The 23,791-nt window shown below is 38.8% G+C and overlaps 1 protein-coding gene across 2 annotated transcripts in view; it reads right to left on the bottom strand.

Moving 5' to 3' along the window:
- Positions 1 to 23,453, bottom strand: part of LOC136147418 (monocarboxylate transporter 1) — a 29,615-nt gene extending 6,162 nt beyond the window's left edge. The window contains exons 1-3 of one of the 2 annotated variants that reach the window (XM_065906816.1): positions 23,248 to 23,453; positions 5,742 to 6,002; positions 666 to 809 (exon numbers count right to left, since the gene is read on the bottom strand). In XM_065906816.1, the coding sequence (XP_065762888.1) occupies positions 666 to 809; positions 5,742 to 5,958 (361 nt within the window). In that variant the 5' untranslated portion in view covers positions 5,959 to 6,002; positions 23,248 to 23,453. Of the gene's footprint in view, positions 1 to 665; positions 810 to 5,741; positions 6,003 to 22,526; positions 22,546 to 23,247 lie in introns of those variants that run through there. The other variant, XM_065906826.1, reaches the window with a different exon arrangement.
- Between the last annotated feature and the right edge of the window lie 338 nt (positions 23,454 to 23,791).

Below are 23,791 nucleotides of genomic sequence, written 5' to 3'. Positions count from 1 at the left end.
GTGTCTCCTTCATCTACTGCACTGCAAGCAGATTCTTGACCGCTGAATGACTGGGAAAACCCAACTGATAAATATATGCAACTGACTACTACTCAGCCATAAAAAAGAACAAAAAAAAATTTGCTATTTGCAACAACATGGATGGACTTGGAGGGCACTGTGCTGTGAAATAAGTCAGACAGAATAAGGCAAATACTCTATGTTACCACTTATATGTGGAATCTCAACAATACAAACTAGCAAATATAACAAGAAAAAAGCAGACTCATAGAGAACAACCTGGATGTTGTACCAGATAATTCCTGCTTTATGTTAATACTCTCTGGTGCTCCAATAGATGTCTTTTCCCTGGTAAGAGGAAAAGGTAATGAAACAGTAACTAGTGACCACTCTTGAAACAAACTGCAGAACACATTTTATCTACAACCACTGACTATTCTTAGGACAAGAGATACAATGATTTCTTTCAATTCATTCATTTATTCAACAATGTATACCTACTGTATGACAGCAGTTTCTTTAAAGATTTGACTTTCTATTGCTCTTAAATTAACAGCTTGTCAAAATGATAATTTCTATGAGGGACTTTGATTCAAAAGATCTGAAGGACCAATGTAGGTGAATACCAAATAATTAGCAATATATCAATGCTTGAATCAACTCACCTCCAACGAATCCAACAGAAAAGTAAAGTTCCTGCACAGTGTTACAGAAGGAAGCAGCAATCAAGCCACTGCCCGACAAGATGCCACCAACAATCATGACTGGACGACTGCCATATTTATTCACCAGGGCACTGCTGATAGGACCTAAAAGATAACCAAAAATTCAGTAGTACACGGACATTGATCACTGCATTAAATGACAAGTCCTCCAAAATAAGCAGATACACAAAGGCAATGATAAGAATATTGTTGCCTATAATTATTTCATAATCTTATAGGTATGTGTGCTGGAAAATAAAGATGGTTAAAGAATCATTAACTGTGTACCTTCTCTGACTTGAAACATTGGATGAAATTATACTAAAATGTAAGACTCTTGTCTATCCTTAATCTTTCTCTTATAAGGCAGAACAGGCTGAAAACCCCTTGATAACATGTTCATAGGCTTCTTGATTTATCAAGGATATGATCAACACATATTTAGTAAGTTTGCTCTATATTTTTGGACAGGCAGACTGATGAGATAATATGGTTTGTGTCATATTTTTTAAAAACAAGAAAAAGCAAAGGCAAAAATAATTCTTTTTTCCAAGTTCAGTAGTTTTGTGATTAGGACATCTAAATTTAAAACAAAACCGCTCCTAATTACACCTATAGATCTCAGGTACTGAACTGAATGGAATGCCTTTCAACCTGGTTTCGTGCCTTTATTTTGTGGCACCAAAACTATGAAAAAATGTTCGTAGGAGATTTAGTCAGATAATGGTCAAAACATCATCAGGTCTAACGACGCAAACAAGATTAAATTTTCTCTGCTAGAGATATGCATACCAAAAAATCAGTTTTTCTTTAACATGAGAGAAGAAACCAAATAAATGTACAGTGATATAAGGATCACAAAAAGATCTTGTACATTTTATGTATTTTTCAAATACAAAAGAATACAAATGGCCTCTCTACTTGAAACTGTAATTCCCCCTTTTAACTCTTAATTATGAGTCTTATCCAAAGCAAACAATGTTTCAAAAGCTGTTACACAACTTTTAAGTAGACTAACAATATTTGTTGATTACAAACTTGAATGACATTTCACATTCACTGAATTTCATTTATTTATAAGAATACTTACATCCCTACTTCATGGCTCTGGACTTTGGAGATGACAACTTTGTTTACATGACACCTGGTTAATTTTAAGGCAGATGACTGCAAATAAGAAAGGGTCACTGCAATGGTCATCAGGGAAGGGGACACAAGGAGAAGAACTGATATTTGAACTTGCAACATCATAAAGCTAGCAAAAACCAAGTTTTGAAACTATCCCGTTTTTTCTCCATTACATATGTGTTTCTGGAACTATGGTTTCAGAGTTACAAAGCAGAAGACATACAAATTCAAATTTTTCTTCCATTAGCACAGTAAATTCTGGCATTATTCTGTTTATTCTACCTTAGCTCCCTAGAAGATACTAAGTCTATTTTTAAAAGCAGAATACACATATTCTGAATATGGTAATGTATATACCATATGTATGGGGCTTCCTTGGTGGCTCAGAGGGTAAAGCGTCTGCCTGCAGTGTGGGAGACCCGAGTTTGATCCCTGGGTTGGGAAGATCCCCTGGAGAAAGAAATGGCAACCCACTCCAGTATTCTTGACTGGAGAATCCCATGGATGGAGGAGCCTGGTAGGCTACAGTCCACGGGGTCACAAAGAGTCGGACATGACTGAGCAGCCTCACTTTCTTTTCACTATATCATATGTATATGTGTGTACGTTCAGTCGTGTCTGACTCTGTGCGACCCCATGGACTGTAGCCTGCCAGACTCCTCTGTGGGATTTCCCAGGCAAGAATACTGGAGTAGGTTGTCATTTCCTTCTCCATGGGGATTTTCCCAACCCAGGGATTAAACCCAGTCTCTTGTATCTCCTGCATTGGCAGGCGGATTCTTTACCACTGTGCCACAGAGGAAGTCCTATATATGTATACATACATACAATAAACACACAAGAAGTAATTAAAGCTTTTGATATCCTAGTATTTCAGAGGACCAATTCTCTTTAAAAGTCTGGGTCAAGAGATGGCTGCACGAGAGACTTCAGCCTCAACTAGGGCTGTATCTAAAGAAGTTTTCATCAAACTTCTAAGTCACTTCATGAAAATATTAGGCCACAGCTGGTTTGGAAATAATTTGAATTTACAGTTTGTATATGATGAAAGAATTAAATATTGAAAAAATATCACTAGTCATTAAACAGATTTTTGTATAGTCAGAATTACAGAGCTCCAAAAAGACTGTCCCCTTGTTGACACTGTTAAGTAAAAGTTAATGCTGTAAAGTTTGAAGTATTTTAAGTTAGGAATGTTAAGATGACATTACTGTGGAACTAAAAATACGTAAATTCATACTTTCATGTTAAAAAGGGGAAAAACTAAAAAAACAAACCCAGCAACCCAAGAGTAGGTAACTAAGGTCCTCTCCTTTAAAAATATAATTTAACAAGAAACAGTATGTATCTGTGAACCAAAGCACACAAAAAAGAAATTAAGAAGAGAAAAGGAAGGAAGGAGGAAGGAAGGCAGGCATGAACCCTAAACCACTCCTATCGCAAAAATGATTAGGGTTGAGGGCATGGCCCAAATGCACAGGTTAAAGGTTAAGGCAGTTTTAAAAATAATTCTTAAAGGGGCCTGCCACCTAGGAGCCAAACAAAACAAAATAACCCATTTGGTAAAAATTATGCCACAAGGCTCTTGATATGCAATTTGTCTTTCGGAGTTATTTTAGGAAGGATGACCCCAATTAGCTATCATTAAAAATAGAGAACGGTACAGTTTATAGGCCTATTATAACACAAATTCAAAGAAATGTGCTAGTTATCTCTGCGTGAGAACAAAAGAAGACACTGTTTTCCCAAAAGAAGTGTCATGTGCAATCAGCACTACTGACAACACTTACTTCTGATGCAAAACGCAAGCAGCTTTCAAGCTCTTGCTCCCAGAATTACATGTGAACCTGTCAGCTTAAAATACTCTGAACACCTGGAGTACCTCTAGACAATATCTGTATCAATTTCTTCAAGCCATCAGAATCAAAATCTGATTAGAAATTCTAGCAGATGGAGTTCAAAGCCTCCAAAATTAATGGTTCTCAGAAGCTAGAAAATGTCCAAAATCCCTTTTAATTTCTCTGGACTCATGAAAAACAAGCAAGTAATATAATTTAGAACTTCTGGTCTCTTTAAAAGTACTTAATTTTAGGTACTTTCCTGTAGGCCCAGTGGTTAAGACTTCCCCTTCCAGGGGGTGTGAGTTCAATCCCTGTACTGGGAGCAAAGATTCCACATGCCTTCCGGAAAAACAGAAGCAATGCTTTAAGAAATTCAACAGACTTTTAAAAAGGCCTACATTTAAAAAAAAATCTTAAAAAAAAAAAAAGGCACTTAATCTTATAACAGACAAAACAGGCATGCATTCAAAATTTAAAAGCACAAAGAAACAAACATTCAGCAGAAAAAAAATAAATCTTCTATCTCCATTCCCACTTTCTCTCCCCTTGAGGCAGCCAGCCTACCCTTTTTCTGTGCAATGAGATTTAAGCACTGAACTAAATTATGACTTCAAATACTTAATATTTCATGAGTTGTCTACATTATTGTCTCAACAGGGTTACAGACTTTAAGGGCTTAAGGATTACAGACTTTTCAAGGAATCAAGATCAGTGTGTCCTCTATAACTTAGACCTAGCCTAATGAGGAATATGTGTGTACAGCTTGGTAAATATGGGTTAAAAAAAAAAAATATATATATATATATAGGTTGAATCTGCCACCAGTTTAGAAGCCTAAGGCTAAGGTTTTACAGATGAAATATAGAATCTCTCTTTTTTTTAAAATACAGAATCTCTTTAAAGGCCTTATATGAAAATAATTTGAGGTACTAGTGAAGTCGTTCAGTCATGTCCAACTCTTTGCAACTCTTTCCCGTGGACTAATACTACAGTCCATGGGATTCTCCAGGCCAGAATACTAGAGTGGGTAGCCTTTCCCTTCTCTCCAGGGGATCTTCCCAACCCAGGGATCAAATCCAGGTCTCCCGCATTGCCGGTGGATTTTTTACCAGCTGAGCCACAAGGAAAGCCCAACAATAATTGGAGTGGGTAGCCTAGCCCTTCTCTGATGGATCTTTCCGACCCAGGAATCAACTGGGGTCTCCTGCAGTGCAGGTGGATTCTTTACCAACTGAGCTATCAGGGAAGTTCCTCTGAGGTACTAAATTATTATCATTAAAAAAAAGTGAAAGCTTGGCTACATAATCAACATGTGAACTGTCAATCCCAGTAAATAAATACACTTAACTTTAGAATCTTTGCTAACTAAGCAACTACTTACTTTATTATGGGAGGTTTTGACTTTTATATCTTAAATTGTGATTTGATGTTCCAAGGCAAACAAGTAACAAGTTATTTTAAATGATGCTAAGGTAAGCAAGTTACTTACTATCCACATTTCCTTCACTCCTTTACAACATGTCCAAGAAAACAGAAGGGTAAAAAATTATAAAACTTAAGCTAAGATGCAGCTGAAATGCTTTAGAACTAATTACATCACAAGGAACAAAACAAGGAGGGGATTTTTATCCAGTTCTTTAATTCTAACACCATGAAAAGATTTTACGTGAGACTTTGAACTGTGATATTCAAGTTAGCCTGATTTACTTTAATCCTCCCAACATCAATTAAAAAGAATCTTTACATTTATATCAAGAATCTAGCAGAAGCAATAAGCAAAATCAGTTGTGCATATGAAATTTTTCTAAGAGCTTTTAAGTTTAATGATACTAAGCTGGAACAAAACCTAACAATTCTTATTTCTGTTTTTGGAATACCATAGTGCAACAAGCAAAGCAAGAGTTGTCATTGTTAATAAAAATTAAAAATGTGATTATTTTAAACACAAAGCTTTAAGGAATATCATTTCAAACACCTCGTGAATAAAACATTTTTTAAAAAGTTACCTAAAACAGAGTATCTGGTTGCTTAGTGAAAATCAAAACAACAGGCCTTAGTGGGTACTCACCTCCACCATACATGACAGCCAACATGATGGAAGATATCCATGACACTTCACTGGTGGTGGCATTAAATATACTTTCAATTTCTTTGAAGAACACAGTAATAGATTTGGGAAATGCATAAGAGAAGCCGATGGAAATGAAAGCTCCAACTACCACTGCCCACCCCCAGCCTCCATCTGGGGGGGTGTATCCAACTGGACCTCCAACTGCTGGTGGCATTGTAAATGTTGATAAACTCCAAAATGCAGTTCAAATCCAAATATCTAAACAATACAAAATTTAAATGAAATGTCAGCAATAAAGCACTCCCATCTAGTACTGCCAACAGCAAAGCACACTTTACACCTAGCTCTCAAGTAACAGAACTATTTTTCAATACTCTACAAAAGTTTTAGGTTTTAACATAGGCTTTGTAAGTTCTTCCCCTTTCTCATGTATTCTTCAATACTTACTTTCTCTTATTAATATGCTGACTTAAAAGTAATAGGAAGTAGGCACCTGACTTACTAGATACGTAGCAATTTGCAAAATATAAGATCATTCTGAACACATAAGAACTGTATTTAATGAGCTGGAAAATAATTTCAAAAAGTTTCCTTTTATCTATCCAATTTCTTTGGTTAAACTCCTAAACAACACACAAGTTGAACTATAAAGTCAAAAGATAGTAGTTTCAAATAAAAGATTATCCCTTTTTCTTGAAGCCACCCAATACTAATATTTAGCAAGGTTTAAACTGTTAGTTTTGGAAAAGATGGGAGTGGGTGTTTGATAGTAGGCTTACCTGTTTTCTCATAAAGGTCTCCTTTAATTTATTTAAAGCCAGCTTCCACCCTATGTTTAACTCATCCTACAACAGTTACTATGTGAGTATGTCCGCTTCAAATTATCTTCACTCAGACTGTATTACTACAATAAACACAGGTCATAGACAACAAGCTCACTCTTGGCTGCAGCATTCTTTAGTCTAAAACACAAATCCCTAACTTCACACTGTAGGAGTAGTATATTAGTTATCTCCTAAATACTGTTCTTTCCAATCCATCTGAACACTTCAAATCTGATTTAAGACACTGGATATTGTAGGGATAGGAAGAAGACAGTCCAAAAGGAAGATTTCTGTAAAGGTAAGGATATAGGTTTCATCACTTCTACAACATTGCACTAAAGGTTCTAAGCCAGCTTGTGCAGGCAAGAGAAAGAAATTACAGGCATAAAGACTAGAAAGGAAGAAGTAAACCTGTCTTCATTCACAGATGAAAAACTATGTGCGTAATGCTAAGGAATAAACAAAAAAAAGTATTAGAACTAAAAATGAACTAGATAGATCTCAGGATATAAGACCAATAAATTGAAATCAACACATTAAGCCAATTTTTAGTTTTCCTTTCATCTAATTGGGCTTCCCTTGTGGCTCAGCTGGTAAAGAATCCACATGCAATGTGGGAGACACCTTGGTAGGGAGGGTTGGGACATCACCTGAAGGGAAAGGCTACCCACTTCAGTATTCTGGCCTGGATAACTCCATGGACTACAGTCCAAGGGGCCGCAAGGAGTCAGACATAACTGAGCGACTTTCACTTCATTTTCTTCATCTAATTATGGGGGGGCGGGGGGGGGGGAAGCACTTGAATTTTTTCAATCAAAAAAGCGCTAAAAAGATGAATTTGCCTCAGAATGTTTACACACAGAGACACCCACACACAGACGGTAGAGTCACTTAACACATCAAGCTCTGACTGGAACAGATAATATGAGCTGGACGTGATTAAACTTTGAGCTTAGCTGCCAGCTATGATTTGTCCCAGTTAGTTATAGCAGTTACAATTTTTAGTCACTAAGACTTACCTCATCAACTTAATAATATCTTGTTCCATTGTGTAAAAATCAAAACTTGAAGCTTTAAAAGATTCATTAGGAAATAAGTATAAGAAATAAGAGTATCCAAATTTTGAAAGAAAGAACACTTCAAAAAACCAGACATGGATTCAACAGTTCTGCCACCACCCAAAAAATGGTTGTCCTTCCTAACTTAAAAATTCTGACAGTACATAATAGAAAGTGTGTAATATCATCTAAACTATTTTCTTTCAAACTGACTAACTTGAGCTATAAACAAAAGGGTTCATTCAAAAAGTAAAATATGTGAGCAGGCCTCCTTGTACAGTATTCAGAACCCCAATGAGAAGAGGGAATGCAAGTCCAGAGGCTAAAAGAGATTAAAGTTTTATATTTTAATCCTTACAGTGCACAGTAGCCTTCCTATTAGCAGAGCTATTAGTTTATGACTCTCCAGTAGTTGCCAGATAGCGATAGGAAGATTTTTTTTTTAAGTGATAAGATAATAAGAAAGTTCTTCATCAATTGACTTGGAAAGAATAGGAAACAGTAAATAATCCTAACTTTTCTTAGCAATGATGGTGGTGACAAGAACCACCTTCTACATTTATCTTTCTCTCCTATTCTCATAACTCTCAGAAATTGTGCAAGTAAATATTTGGAAATTCAAAGTTGAGCTTCCTACTCCTCATGCTCTGCCCCTACTCCAGAAGACTTATAAAAGCCCCTGCAAATAGTATTCATTAGGTTCTCTACACATTTAAAACATTTAAAACAAAGCCATTGTCATTTCCTAAAATGACAATGGCCTGGATGTGAACTTAAAATAGCAGAAAGTACCTAAAACCAATTATCGAAAAGAATTTGTTACTAAATGTAGACCAGTTTTATGTTTCAAATTCACATAGAAAACATTCAAATCCAGAAAGGCTGATTAACTGAAGCTATTGATGTTAAAGTAGCCAATCTACTGCTCTTTATAACTGGCCCCCAGTCCAGCTTCATGGCTTTCAGAACCACTTGTCCCAAGGTAGACTGCAAGATTCAAGGTCTAGGAAACCTCCTTTGCCTTTTCTATTTTGAAATGGAATACAATGAAGAAAATCAAAACAAACTTTTTAAAAACTACAAACAAGCAGAAGGCACCAAAGAAAATGAGATAGGGGGACGGGGACAGGGCATACGCTTTTTTTTTTCCCTCCAGCAAGATCTTACTTCCCTGGCCAGGGATTAAACCCCAGCCAAGAAAGCACCAAGGCCTACCCACTGGGCTGCCAGAGAATTCCCAGGATACAACTTTTAAAACAAGGTCATGGCTGTTCAGGACAAAAACTGGTTAGAACAGATCAGGCCCAAGATGGTAGAAGTTTCAACTTCATGGACCTTAAGCATCCTTAGATTCATTGTTACATATTAGCTTATGCTACATGAACACATCCATAGGTGCTATGACAGTTCTAAGGTCAACCATAAAAGATCAGAGTGGGTGGTGGCCCAATTCCTGAAAATTCCTGCTCCTTCCCCACAAAACAATGGAATATTCCTCCCCCATAGTGAAATTAGCCAGCCCATAAAAACTAACACCCCATCTCCTGGGGCCCGCTCTCACATTCTGATACAGCCCACACTCTACGGGCTGCTCTTGCCTTTTGAGATGGACCACATTCTATCTATGGGGTGTGTATCTCCCAGGGCATCTCACTTTCTGAGATGGCCCATACTTTGTCTATGGAGTATTTATCTCCTTAATGGGCTTCCCTGATAGCTCAGTTGATAAAAATTTTGCCTGCAATGTGGGAGACCCTGGTTCAATCCCTGGGTTGGGAAGATCCCCTGGAGAAGGGAAAGGCTACCCACTTCAGTATTCTGGCCTGGAAAATTCCATGGACTGTATAGTCCATGGGATCGCAAAGTGTCAGACACCACTGAGCAACTTTCACTTCATCTCCTTAAATAAAACTGTTTTCCCACTTAGTTCTGGGGCAGAGCCTCTTGCCCACCCGCTTGTATCCTTCCAAGCATCCTATACTTAAATCTATTTCTTGTCAATTGCTTTGCCTCTTGCTGAATTCCTTCTGCAGGGACATAAAGAACCTGAGTTTCATTAAGTCCTGAGGCCAAGTATGTGGTTTCAGTTGAGAGATTGTGGATTTCTTCAGTTCAATCACTCAGTTGTGTCAGACTCTGTGATCCCATGGATTGCAGCATGCCAGACCTCCCTGTTCATCACAAACTCCTGCAGTTTACTCAAACTCATGCCCATTGAGTTGGTGATGCCATCCAACCATCTGCAGTCCCCTTCTCCTCCCACCTTCAAATTTTCCCAGCATCAGGGTCTTTTCAAATGAGTCAGCTCTTCGCATCAGGTGGCCAAAGTATTGGAGTGTCAGCCTCAACATCAGTTCTTCCAATGAATATTTAGGACTGATTTCCTTTAGTTTGGACTGGTTGGGTCTCCTTGCAGTCCAAGGGACTCTTGAGAGTCTTCTCCAACACCACAGTTCTAAAGCATCAATTCTTGGCTCAGCTTTCTTTATAGTCCTAAACCAGAGTTTGTGTGTTCCAGTCCCATCTGAGAGATATGTATGGGTTCAAGGTGTGCAGTTTCAAAAGGATAAATACTACTGTAACTGGTTAGGCCAACACTCAGCAGTTTTGAAATGCATGATTTTGACCAAATGGCATATAAAGAACTTTTAAAAATCTCTCTTATCATTCAAGGTAAACCCAACCAACATTATAAGAAATTATACGTAACAACCTTGAAGAGAAATGAACTATTTCCTAACTAGAATGCTTCAGAATACATGAAAATTGATTCTAAATCTTGCTTTTAGTTTAACACATATTTATAATTCCCCAAAATGTCAACATTCATTACTAATTATTTATGGGTTTAAAAATTATTTACATGATCAGATCATCCTACGAATCAGGTTTTTTTATCTAAAGCAATTTTAAGCAGATATGTTGTTGGAAAAGAAAGTTTAATGGTCAGCTTCCTCAAATGATTGTGTATAGTCTCTGATATGTTACCCAAAGTTGAGAAGTGATGCCTCCTTGAGACCTCCCCTGACTTCCAAAGTGCAGGTTCAAACACTTGCTAATCAAGAAAGGTAGAAAATGAAGAAACCAGGATCAGTCAAAAAACAACAGTTCAGTTCAGTTGCTCAGTGTGTCTAGCTCTTTTTCAGCTCCATGGACTGCAGCATGCCAGCCTTCCCTGTCCACCACCAACTTCCAGAGCTAACGCAATCTTATGTCCATTGAGTCGCTGATGCCATCCAACCATCTCATCCTTGTCCCCTTCTCCTCCTGCCTTCAATCTTTCCCAGCATCAGGGTCTTTTCCAGTGAGTCAGTTCTTCACATCAAGTGCCCAAAGTATTGGAGTTTCAGCTTAAGCATCAGTCCTTCCAATGAATATTCAGAACTGATTTCCTTTAGGATTGACTAGTTTATCTCCTTGAAGTCCAAGGGACTCTCAAGAGCCTTCTCCAACACCACAGTTCAAAAGCATCAATTCTTCGGAAACAACAGTGTTTAATATTAATACTCTATAGTAGCTCTTTGATATTGCTATAATGACCCAGTTTTACAAAGGTGAATCTGAATTTTCTTGTATCTTTTAGAAATGAGGATAAAAACTTTATGAATATAAAAGCTTTATAAGTAGTACAGAAAACTGATGAAGCTGATCATATTTGCAAATGGTCAAACATGCAAACTTAAAGGGAAAGAATATATTTATGTGTGTATATTTATAATATGTAGATACTGACTTCAAAAAGAAAAACATGAAGTTCATTAGCTATTACATATACCATTCAAGATGAAAAGTAATCTATAGAAGCAGATTAAATCCTCTTGTCTATAACAATTTCCTGTGTGCCACACTGTAATTATTGCCCATTTCACTCTTGCTACTATCCAAGCATAAACTGTGGTATAACTTTATGAACTGTATCATCCCAAAGAACAAGGGTTAGTTTTTATTAATGCAATAAAAAAAGCATACTTTGTTAATAAAGATTCTTTCAAAGGCAGGATTTTAGGGTCATTAGATCCCAAGAGGATCAACTGTCAATATGCTAAATCATCAAATTTCATCTGATTGTTATTGCAATTAAGACTTTCAAAATTATGAATCACAGGACTGTATAATCATTTTAAAGTTATATTAGGAAAAAACAAACAAAAGTTATATTAGGATACACACCACTTTTTTGCCTTCATATAATAAAATCTGAGTGCCTCCAATGAAAAGCAGTAAACAAGACAGGCATGTCCCTGCCATTGTAGAGATTAGATTCCAGGGAAGAAAGAAAATAAACAGGTAAACAAATTAAGGAAACTAAATAAACATGTTCTAAGTATACATAAAACTTTACAATGGTTGGAGGTTGGGAAGGGGAGATAACATCCTCTTTCCACATCCTTGTTGTCTGACTTGTTCCAATGAACATACATTGCTTTATAATAAAGAAAACACAAAGCAGCAAAGTTTTAAAAAATGACAGTTATATGTGCTTATTACAGAAAAACTGTAAGATATACATTTGACTAGTGAGTAAAGTGAAGTTGCTCAGTCGTGTCCGACTCTTTGCGACCCCATGGACTGTAGCCTACCAGGCTCCTCCCTCCATGGGATTCTCCAGGCAAGAATACTGGCCATTTCCTTCTCCGGGGGATCTTCCCAACCCAGGGATCAAACTCAGATCTCCCGCATTGCAGGCAGATTCTTTACCAGCTGAGCCACCAGGGAAGCCCTGGTGTAAGCCCTCGTGCAAGTTAGTTACATTTAATGTAAATTCTCTTAAACTTCTTTCTAGGATAGTCATGCATAAGGATAAAAATAAGCATGGGACTGTATTTCATGCTTTATAGCCTGCTTTTCCTATTCAATATCTGAAGCATGTTTTGATACGTGCCTAGTTCTGTCACTTTTTTTTGACTGCATCAGGCAGCATGCAAGGTCTTAGTTCCCTGATCAGAGGTTGAACCCATGCTCCTGCAGTGGAAGCATGAAGTCCTAACCACTGGGCTGCCAGGGAATTCCCTGTAACATTTTTTAAAAATAGCGTTACTCTATTCTGTGGATGTACCTTACTTTAAAAAAAAAAATCACCTATTGTTGAACACATATAGATTGTTATATGGAATTTCTACAAAATTCTAAGGTTTTTAATTCATATTGTAAAAAATAAAAGAGGCTATTTTTCAATCTTTCATTTTATTTTCTGGCAAAAGCATTTCAAACTAAGAATCACACTAATATTTAGAACTCTGAGAACAGTATGAAAAAAATGGTAAAGTTTACTTTAGACAGACAATAACATTTTTTTCTACCTTAAAAAAGAAGCTAATGCTCCAATATAAAAGTCTGTAGATTAATTTAGGGCTGAGCATGAACTAAAATCTTTGGGTAAAGGTGGAGATCTACTCAAAGTAGCAGCAAATTCATTTTTTAAAAAATATTTATTTATTTATTTTTGGCTGTGCCCTGTGTCTTCAGATGCTTGCAGGCTTTCTTTCTCTAGGTGCAAGCACTCTCCAGTTGCGGAGTGAGGGTTCGAGGGCTTCTCATTTCAGTGGTTTCTCTTGTTGCAGTTCATGGGCACACAGGCTGAGCTGCCCCACGCCATGTGGGATCTTCCTGGATCAGGAATCAAACTTGTGTCCCCTGCACTGGCAGGCAAATTCTTAACCAATGGACCACCAGGAAAGTCCGACAAATTCATTTATTACTTTTCACTGCAAATTCCTAACTTGCAGGGCACTACCCCACCTCAGCAGAAAATAGCAGCATAATTACCTAAACAAAAAACCATGAGATCATGTTAATTTAATACTCTAACACTGGGGCTTACGCATGGGGATAAGGAGGCAAATGAGGATGTCCAAAGATTAGAAAATAACTTCTCTGGGGGAATACTCTGGCAGGCCAGTAGTTAGGATGCTGCACTTTCACTGCTGTGGTCCAAGGTTCAATCCCTGGTCAAGGAACTAAGATCCCACAAGCAGAATGGAATAAATAAATAAAGTTATTTGCTGATTAAAAAACAAAAAAGAACTCATGGATATTTCAAAGCTTTAAGTTAGTAAAATCAATTATTTATTAAGACATAATTAAAAGTGATATTCACAAGAGGCACCAATGCTTTAGTATACCTTAAAGATCAATTCAGAAGCAAAAGCAAAGACAGGAGCATAATTGTGTTCCAAATCCACATACTGATGTGACAGAAGCATTTAGAAATTTACAAAAATGAAATTTCATTAAGAACACCATAAGTTTATTTTAGCATAAGTTTATGCTAAAATTCTATTTCAGTCTACTAATATCATTACTGTTTTTCTGAATATACCTTGCCACGTGAAATTAGTGGCCTCTATGACATCTTAACTCAATGCTTCTTGGCTAGCATGCTGAATAAAACTAAGAGAATAATTCCCATATTTGTTTCTTTCTTTGTAAGTAACTATTTCCCTCATTAGCTTAGGTGTGTGCTTTTAGATCTTGAATTAAAGACAGAAGCTATTGTTTCAACTTTTAAAAAAGCTAAGGAACTCCCTGGCAGTCCAGTGGTTAGGATTCCATGCTTTCAGTGCCAGGGGACAGGGTTTGATTCCTAGTGAGAGAACTAAGCTGGGTGCAAAGCAAAACAAACAAAACAAAACAAAACAAAAACACCAACTAATCCCTCCGCTATGACCAAATGATGTTAGGATTCAAAGAACGTGACTTTCCCAGTTTTTGATAGTGGAGGAAAAATATGAAATAAAGAATCCTCCAGTGATGTTATGCTTTCTGGAACCGTTATGCTTTCTGTGTTAAGAAACACAGGCAGAAAAGGTATTTTGTTTCAGCACATAGAGCTTACCTGATCAGTCTCACTTTCTGATTTATTACTACAGCAGATTTTGTCTTCTTTAATGCTTCATTTTCACTTGATTCCAGCAGACTAAGAAAGTTGGAGGCTGTGTCCTCCAAAATCAGGTTTTGCTTGGCAGAATTTCAGGCTATATTTCGGAATACCTTTATATGTTGTTTTCTACAGCACTACAAATGTATATTCAACAAATCAATATCTAAGTGGGCCATTTCAGTTTATTATTATATGACCTACCTTGTTCCAAAATCTAAAGAAGAAATATAGTGGACTGAGTTAAAATTATAAATAGACATATTGTCAAAACAGTGTCATTTATGCTACACTTTGAATATAAATGAATATTTGAATACAATTAATGGTATTTCTGTTAGACTCTACTTCACTACCAGTATTCTGAAGTTTAATGGGGAGAATTACAAAGTATTAACAGATAACCAACAAAGAAAACTTTTCCTTTTCTTGCAAAAGGCTGAGTTGAACTTTTCACTCACAGTGATAATTAACACTATACTTAGTTTCACATTAAAAAAAAAAGTTTTGAAACCTAGAAGCAACAAAGTGATATGCTGACATTTCATTTCATAGCTTTATTTTCACCCTAGAAGTTTCAAGCAGTATTTTAAAATATGTATTTGTTCATCTTTTAGTAAGTTATTATATACATATTTGTTTAGTAAGTATCCTTTGAATTGAATCTGAAGATTACTATGCTACCTTTGACACTCATTATCTCAAAGAACCAAATTTAGTTTTTTTTTTCAAATTTAGTTTTCTTACTTGTCTTAGTACAAACTACATAAGAGTATTAAAACTGAGTACTCTTTGGCATTAAAGCATTATCCACCATTCTCAAATGTTTGTTTGCAAAGCTTTTTAAGACTAGACACTAAATATGTATCAAAAAACTCACCATTATTACCTCAAAATATACTATAATTAAACTTAAATAGCCTTTTTAATTGCTGACAATATAAATTTATGTTCTAAGATAATAATCGGTTCCTTTATTAGAAATACATAATTTTCAAGTGAATTTTTTTTCAAGTGAATGTTTTATTTTCCTAGAAATAGGTAATTGTTAAGCCATTTCTCTGCCCTCTGCTACATCAAGTAGTTCTCTAGGAGATGGAGACAGTAATTTTAAACATATGGTTCCTGAATACAAGTGAAAATTATTGTCTCAATTTGTGAAAGTCATTTTATTTTCCCTTAGCATACTGTTGTTTACTCGAGTTGTTTAAGTCATGTCTGACTCTTTAAGACCCCCATGGACTGCAGCATGCCATCCTCCACGATCTCAAGGAGTATGATCAATCTCATGTCCATTGAGTCAGTGATGCCATGCAGTCATCTGTCTCATCCTTTGTCATCCCCTTCTCTTCTTACCCTCAATCCTTCCCAGCATCAGGGTCTTTTCCATGTGTCCATGGCTCCTCACATCAGGTGCCAAAGTATTGGAGCTTCAGCTCCAACTGGAATTCATATTCCAATGAATATTCAGGACTGATTTCTTTTAGATTGATCTCCTTGCAGTCCAAGGGACTCTCAAGAGTCTTCTCCAGCACAACAATTCAAAAGCATCAATTCTTTGGCACTCAGCCTTCTTTATGGTCTGCCTCTTACATCTGTACATGACTACTGGAAAAACCATAGCTTTGACTATATGGACCTCTGTGGACAGTGATGTCTCTGCTTTTTGATAAGCTGTCTAGGTTGGTCAGAGCTTTTCTTCCAAGAAGCAAGCATCTTTTAATTTCATAGCTGCAGTCCCCCTTTGTTTCCGCTCATTTGTGAGGTCAGGATTTAGGATTTAGTCCACAGAAGTCAATGGCCAAAAAATTTACTTAACTGTGACATCATGAGTTGTACGTTGTATTACATCACAGGTTCTGGCTAACTTCATTCTCACATCAGAAGTACAGGAGTTAGGAGCAGGAGTTCTTAGCTTTTTTGGTGCCACAGATTCCTTTAGCAGTTTGATAAAACCTATGAAGCCCTTATCAAAATGTTTTTGAATGTCAAAACACTTAAAACTGGATATAATAATGTGCTTTTTAAACTAAGAAATTAGATAAAACCTGGTAGTAGGTCTAATAACCACAGTAATAAATTTAAACAATTTCAAGAGAGCTGCAACCACTGTATCATGATATGAAGATATGTGATTTCTATTGATGACAAAGTCACAGGGACTGCCAATACTACTATATTCTGCCTACATTCATATGTGCTAAGTCACTTCAGTAGTGTCTGACACTCTGCCACCTTATGGACCGTAGCTTGCCAGGCTCTTCTGTCCATGGAATTCTCCAGGCAAGAATACTGGAGTGAGTTGCCATGCCCTCCTCCAGGGGATCTTTCTGATCAAGGGATCAAACCCACATCTCTTACATCACCTGCATTGGCAGGCAGGTTCTTTACCACTAGAGTCAAGTGGGAAGCATACATTCAGTTAAAATAAATAGTAAATTTTACATAGAGGTCAATGAAAAGTTTTTCCCCAACCAAGTTCATAGCCTCCTTGAATTCCATCCAACATGGAGTATCAACCTGCATATCTCAGGTTAAAACCCGATTGGGGGATAGAAGAGAAAGTTAATAAAGTAAAAGCTTTGGTTTTCAAAAGCTCAATAAGGCAATTTACAAAAGCTCTGTTATTATCCAGAACAACACACTAAAACAGTGTCATCAGGTCTTCATTCATTCAATAATCTTCAGAAGATTTATATAAGAAGAGCAAAATCTGAGGGAAGAAATATTTTTCAATGAATGATCAAATATGAAGCTTACACAGCCTGTATATTTTGAGGAATTTCTCCTCTATATGAAGGCTAAATCACTGTAATCAAATCAGATTCAATGTTATGAGTAGTTGTAATCAGCAATAGGGTAGTGTGGACAACCAGAGGGGCTAGATCCCACTGTTTCTGCATAAATGGTCAGTAGCACTCTTCAGTGACTCAGTCCATGCAACCAATAACACTGTTGTGATGTGAACTCATGTAGTTATTGTGCATAATGTACCTCAGAAGAGAAACCACCATTTCAATAAGATTGTAACTGCTCTTTTAATCACGTCTCTGCAAGACACCACAGCTCACAAGTCACCTATTCTAGTCTTTCTGCCATAAATCCATTATGAAATGGATCCTACAACCAAAAAGAAAGAGGGAAAGCAGAAGGGGAAGAGGGAGGAGGAGGAGGAGAAGAAATTAGAGAGGAAAAAAGAATGGAGAAAAAATTTTCAGGGCAAATTAAAAGATGAATAACATACAATTTAAAAGGTCATGGTACTAATCTAATAATGACAGCACCCTAAACCGGGGGGGGGGGTGGGGGGGGGGGTGGGGAGTGAACATAAGAGATAACCAAGGGAAGAAGGGGTTAGCACTTAAGTACATTTGGTAGGGAAGGAGCCCACTAGAGAAGTATTAAGATGACTCAGATTTTAAGCCTGGCTACCTGGAGTAATCAATCCCTGTCCTCAAGGAATTTAAAACCTGTAATCTGGTTAGAGCTAGAGGTTTAGATTTGGTAGTAAGTGATTCTACCAGAAATTCCTTCAACCTATGGTAACAGATAAGCTCTGCAAGAAAGAACAAAGACCAAAAGAATCCCTGCCAATTTAAGAAAAGAAATTCTAAATGTTCCAAATACTAAAAGCCATTTGAAACATTAACTACAAATGCTAAAAAACATTCTAATAAAATATGTACTGGCTTTCAAAGAGAATGTACCTTGGTACATTTGAATACATTTCTCAAAAAAGATAGTGTTGCAATCTATATAATATAATATGATATGACAGGATATTGTGCTTCCCTCATAGCTCAGTTGGTAAAGAATCTGCCTGCCAATTCAGGAGACCTGGCAAGTCCTGGGTCAGGAAGATCCCCTGGAGAAGGAAATGGCAACCCACTCCAGTACTCTTGCCTGGAAAATCCCATGGATGGAGGAGCCTAGTAGGCTACAGTCCATGGGGTCACAAAGAGTCAGACATGACTGAGTGACTTCACTCTCACTCATGATATTATATTAAGCACGTAAATTTTTAACCTGCCCTTCCGATTCAAACTAACTCTTTTTTGTAGAGGTATTCTAGCTACTCAATTAAGAAGGAGGGACTTCCCTGTGGTCCAGTGGTTAAGAATCTACCTAGCAATGCAGGATCCCTGGTCAGAGAACAAAGATCCTACATACCTCAGAGCAACTAAGCCTGCATGCCACAACTAGAAAACCCAAGTCCCACAACTAAGACTCAACACAGCCAAATAAATATATTTTTTTTTAATTAAGAAGGAATGTTAGAATTAAACTCCCATTTGCAAACCACCAATAAAATAACAGAATTAGGCCATCAAGATAGCAGTATGAGGGACAATCAAACATCATATGCCCCCCAATGGAAATACACACCATCACCTATGAATTGTATTTGCCCTTTCCACCGCACCATACCTCTTTTCGGAAATCAAACCTCAACCTAGCTAGCTACCAGTTTACAGAAAATACAATAGAACATGTTAAACTAGGACATGTTAAATCTATACCAGCGGGGCACATTGAACAAAATCCAGAATGAGGGAAACTGCAGAAAAAATAACATGGTACCTTCAACAAACAACTTAAGAGGAAAATAAGAAAAAAGGGAAGACATACCAACCAAAACTAATGTGTGACTTTATTTGGATCTCAAATCAAACTGATCAATTATTTTGAAACAGTTTAGGAAAATTTGAATACTGCTTGGATATTTGGTGATATCATCTTGGTATTTTTTTCAGGAAGAGTTACTTTAAAATTTTTAAAATTTATTTTTGGGTGTGCTGAGTCTTGGATGCTTCACGGTTTTCTCTAGTTGTGGCAAGCTGAGGCTACTGTCTAGTTGTGTGCTCGGGCTTCTCATTGTGGTGGCTTCTCTTATTGCAGAGCACCTGGTCTAGAGCCTAACTGCTTCAGTAGTTGCAGCTCCCAGACTTTAGAGCACAGGGTCAATAGTTGTGGTACAAGCACTTAATTGCTCCGCATCATGTGGGATCTTCCCACATCAGGGATCAAACCTGTGTCTCCTGCATTGGCAGGCAGATTCTTTATCACGGAGCCACCAGGAAGTCCAAGAGTTATATTTTCCAGGGATATACTGAAGTATTTACAGGTGAAATACCTGTATCTGTTTGCTTCACAATAATTTAATGGGGGCAAAGAGAAGTAGGTAGGATTACAGATGAAACATTAATGGCTGTTTGAAACTTCATTTGGGTTTTGAAAGTTGCCATAATAAATTGTATAGAAGGGGGAAAAATCACTATCAATAACTGCAAAGACATTTCCAATCTTTACAAGCTGAACACCCCTTGCCTAGTCACATAACCTCTTAATGTCCACACTGGGTAGATGGAGAAAAAAAAACAAACTCATATTTGCTCAAGCTAGAAAGCTGGGAAATATTTTTAACTTCTCTGGCTTTCCCAGTCTCCCACATATGGTCCATCATTGAATCCTGTCTGTTTCCCTCTCTTCCATCTTTCCCCTACTGTCCATCTTGTCTATCAATGTGATCTCACAAAATTCCAGAAGCCTCCAACCTGTTCTCCACTTTGTAATTAGAGTGGTACTTCTAAAATTCAGTCTGATCGTGCCATTCCCAGTCCCATTTATAACCATTAAACTTCATTCATTTAGCTTCAAGAGCACTTCCTTAAATCTTTTTACTTAGTCCCTTCTCTACTCCTTAAAATGACTAATTAAGGCCTTTCATGATCTGATACTGCCCATCTCTCCAACTCCCATCTTTCCGTGTTCTCTGCGCTCTATTTTTATGCTTTAGCAAAACTCTTTTAAGTTTTTCTAAATGTACCCCGTATTCTGACTGCAGCTTCAGTACTCAGATCTGGAATGCTCTTTTCACTATTACTGTCTGGCTTTAGCTAACTCCTATTCATCCTTCAAGTCTCAAGTTAAATAGCATTTCCTCGGAGAGGCCTACCTCTCTTCTATACTAAGCTGGGAGTCGTTTCACACCTACATAATACAGTATTTGTTCCCATAGGAACCTCTACTTCCTCTATTACAGACTCAATAGTTGTTTATAAAGAGTACATGTTCTCATATTTATAATATATATTATGCTTTCCAGTTAGACTATAAACTCCAGGAATGATAGGGCTAGAACTTATTTCCTAAACAGGGATCAAACCTGGGCCTCCTGTATTGGGAGTAGGGAGTCTTTTTTTTTTTTAACTTTTACTTATTTGGCTGTACCAGGTCTTAGTTGTGGCATGGTAACTCGTAGTTGCAGTATGTGGGATCTAGTTCCCTGACCAGGGATTGATTGAACCGGGGCCCCCTGCATTGGGAGCATGGAGTCTTAACCACTAGACCACCAGGTAAGTTCCAGGGTTAGAATTTGTTCTTGCTGAATCCTAGTGGCTGAAGTGAAGTCACTCAGTCGTGTGTGACTCCATGGACTGTAGCCCACCAGGCTTCTCCATCCATGGGGTTTTCTGGGCAAGAATACTGGAGTGGGTTGTCATTTCCTTCTCCAGGGGATCTTTCCCACCCGGGGATCAAACACAGGTCTTCTGCATTGAAGGCAGACACTTTACCCTCTGAGCCACCAGGGACCAATAACAAATCAGGTCCCATCTTCCTAATCCTTTTCTCTAACAAAATGAGACAGGCCATGTAGACATCTGCAGGGACCTAAATCCTTCACAGGAAGGCATATTAGGAAGTGGATGGAAAACACAGTGAGAACGAAAGTATAAGTTGGGAAGTTACTAATTATTCAAAATAACTTTTTTGCCATAAGATAATTCATATCTAGGGCTTCCCTGGTAGCTCAGATGGTAAAGAATCTACCTGAAATACAGAAGACTGGGGTTCAATCCCTGAGTCGAGAAGGTCCCCTGGAGAAGAAAATGGCAACCCACTTCAGTATTCTTGCCTGGAAAATTCCATGGACAGAGAAGCCTGGTAGGCTACACAGTCCATGGGGTCGAAAAGAGTCAGACGCGACTGACTGACTCTCTCTCTCACAGACACACACATTTCATATCTATAATTTTTAGAGAAAGCTCAGGAGTGCTGAGCTCATTAAATGGGAATCAAAAGTTACATGATTCTCACCTAACCATTGAAATTTTCAGAACTAAGATGAGAAGTCACTTAACCTCTCTAACAGTTTCCTAATCTATAAAATAAGGAAAACTGACTAGCTTTCTGGAGTTATATGAATTAATATTTAAAACGTCAAAAGATATGTAAACTATTTAAACACTGATCAGTTGGTTCATCCTATGGTAACATGATTCTCTTTCCTTTTTAATCTGTTTAGGTATGTTATAGCCTATTATGTTAAGCTTACAACTAAACCTTTAAACCTATTCAGCTATAAAAATCTCCCCAGACCATTAACTTGCATTTTTAACAAGGGTTACTGCAGTCCAATGAAAGAACAGCATCCAATCCCTGAATTAATTACTAAAGTTCAACTTTTGTTTAAATAATACCCAATACATGTTTTAAGAGCTAGATGTCTTAAAATATATATTTTCTCTATGGCAACCTGAAGGCAAAATTGTACCCTAAGGCATAAAAATTGGACTTATGGGTATTTTTAGTGCCTAACTAAAAAACTACACTAAAATACATATTCTCTGCATCACCTCACTGGGCTGGTAGCAGCCATCAAAATTGCTTATTAATGGCTAATTCCTACTTACACTCTAAAAAACTCACAATTCAGACTTCATCATATCATATTCCCCTAGTGAATATACCCACATTTGTTTTATCAGGACACTTAAATGTCCACATTTTATTTCAAAACCAGAATAATTTTTGGAAAAACAAGTCTCAAAACTAGTTATGACAGAGCAGATGCCAAGTATAGCACACTAGGAATCTGACTCAAGTAGCACTTTTTTGGCGGTTAAGATTAATTACAAACTAATTTTGGCAACTGCTTGTCGCATTTGAGTCATGACAAATGAAATGTTAAAACGCACGTGGGGAGAAAGTATGTATCTGGAACAAAAAGCGAGCATCTTACCAAGTGTAATGCTATGCTTGACTCCTCTCCTCAGGGCCGCCTTAAAGTCCCAGAGTGAGGGCGCTGCGGCGGACGTTCCGCAGCCACAGGTTGAATGACAAAGAGTTCCCGTCAGTACCACTCCGGGAGTCTGCCAGTTGCAATGTTCCCTCGGCAAAGTCCACTCAAACCCTGCAGTCACGTCTTGGCTACGGGGACTGCAGCTCCCTCGAGCCACTGCCGCAAGTCACCAGGTGGGACAAGGATTGGCTGGCCGAGGTTGGGGCGGGCGTGCCACGAGTCCAAAATAACTCCCGCCCGGAATCCTTACCCTCGGAGAACGCGGCCAGCAGCTTGAAGGCACCACGTGAGTCAACCTCACGTCGTCCTTTTTCCAGATCAGAAGCATCTCTTGAAGAGCCCACTTAAGACTAGAGGGGAAGCGACTTTCCCAAGGTCACCGGCACCACGACCCAACTCCTCGGCCAGGCCGGTGGCCCGCACCTGACAACGGGGCGGCAGCGCTGCTGAGAGAGGCGCTGTCCCCAGCGCCTCAAGGTCTCCTTCAGCAACGCTGCGCTCCGAGGCCACGTGGCTGCTGCGGTCCTAAGCCCCCGCCCGGCCGTTCCCCCTCCCTCGGAGACCAAGCCCTCCACTCCCCCACGGCTCCCTCCAAACACGCGGAGGAGCAAGGGCACCGCGGGTTCTCCGCCAAGCACGCAACCGGCCGTTACCAACTAACCGTTATGCGCGGCTCGCGGCGCCTAGCGTGAGCGTGACGCGGCGGCGCGGCTGGAGTTTTCGCTGGGCCCACGGTCCAGGTCGCGTCCTTCGCCGGCTGCCTAGTTCGCTCGTCCGGGCACCCACGCGCCCGGCTAGTCACGTAGCAGCACGCCAGCACTTTGTCGGGCCGGGCCCGCGAGGCTGCCTTATAACCCGGGGCCGGAGCATGCGCACAGCGGGTGGAGTTGGCCCTCACGGCCACCGCCCCCTCCCCCCTACACTTACACCCGAACCGCGACTCGCGCCTCCACAGCTCTCAGGCGCGCGCCCGCTCACTGGCTTTCTCTCGCTCGCGCGCGCTGGCGCCCCCCTCCCCGCCACGTGACCCGCGGCCCGGCAAGACCCGCGCGCCGCGCCCCCGCTATGCGGCAGGGACCTTATCGCCGCGCTCCTCTGCGGAGTCTCCCCTTCGGCCCGCCGTCGGAGGACCTCGGGGTGACCTACTCGCATCTGGGACACCAGCGTCGATCTCACCCTAAGTCTCTGGCGGAGAAAAGGGGAAA

Source organism: Muntiacus reevesi, chromosome 1 (genome assembly GCF_963930625.1).
Source record: "Muntiacus reevesi chromosome 1, mMunRee1.1, whole genome shotgun sequence".
Classification (NCBI taxonomy): domain Eukaryota; kingdom Metazoa; phylum Chordata; class Mammalia; order Artiodactyla; family Cervidae; genus Muntiacus; species Muntiacus reevesi.
The sequence above is the reverse complement of the archived record's forward strand: the minus strand, read 5'-3'. Positions and strand labels throughout refer to the sequence as shown.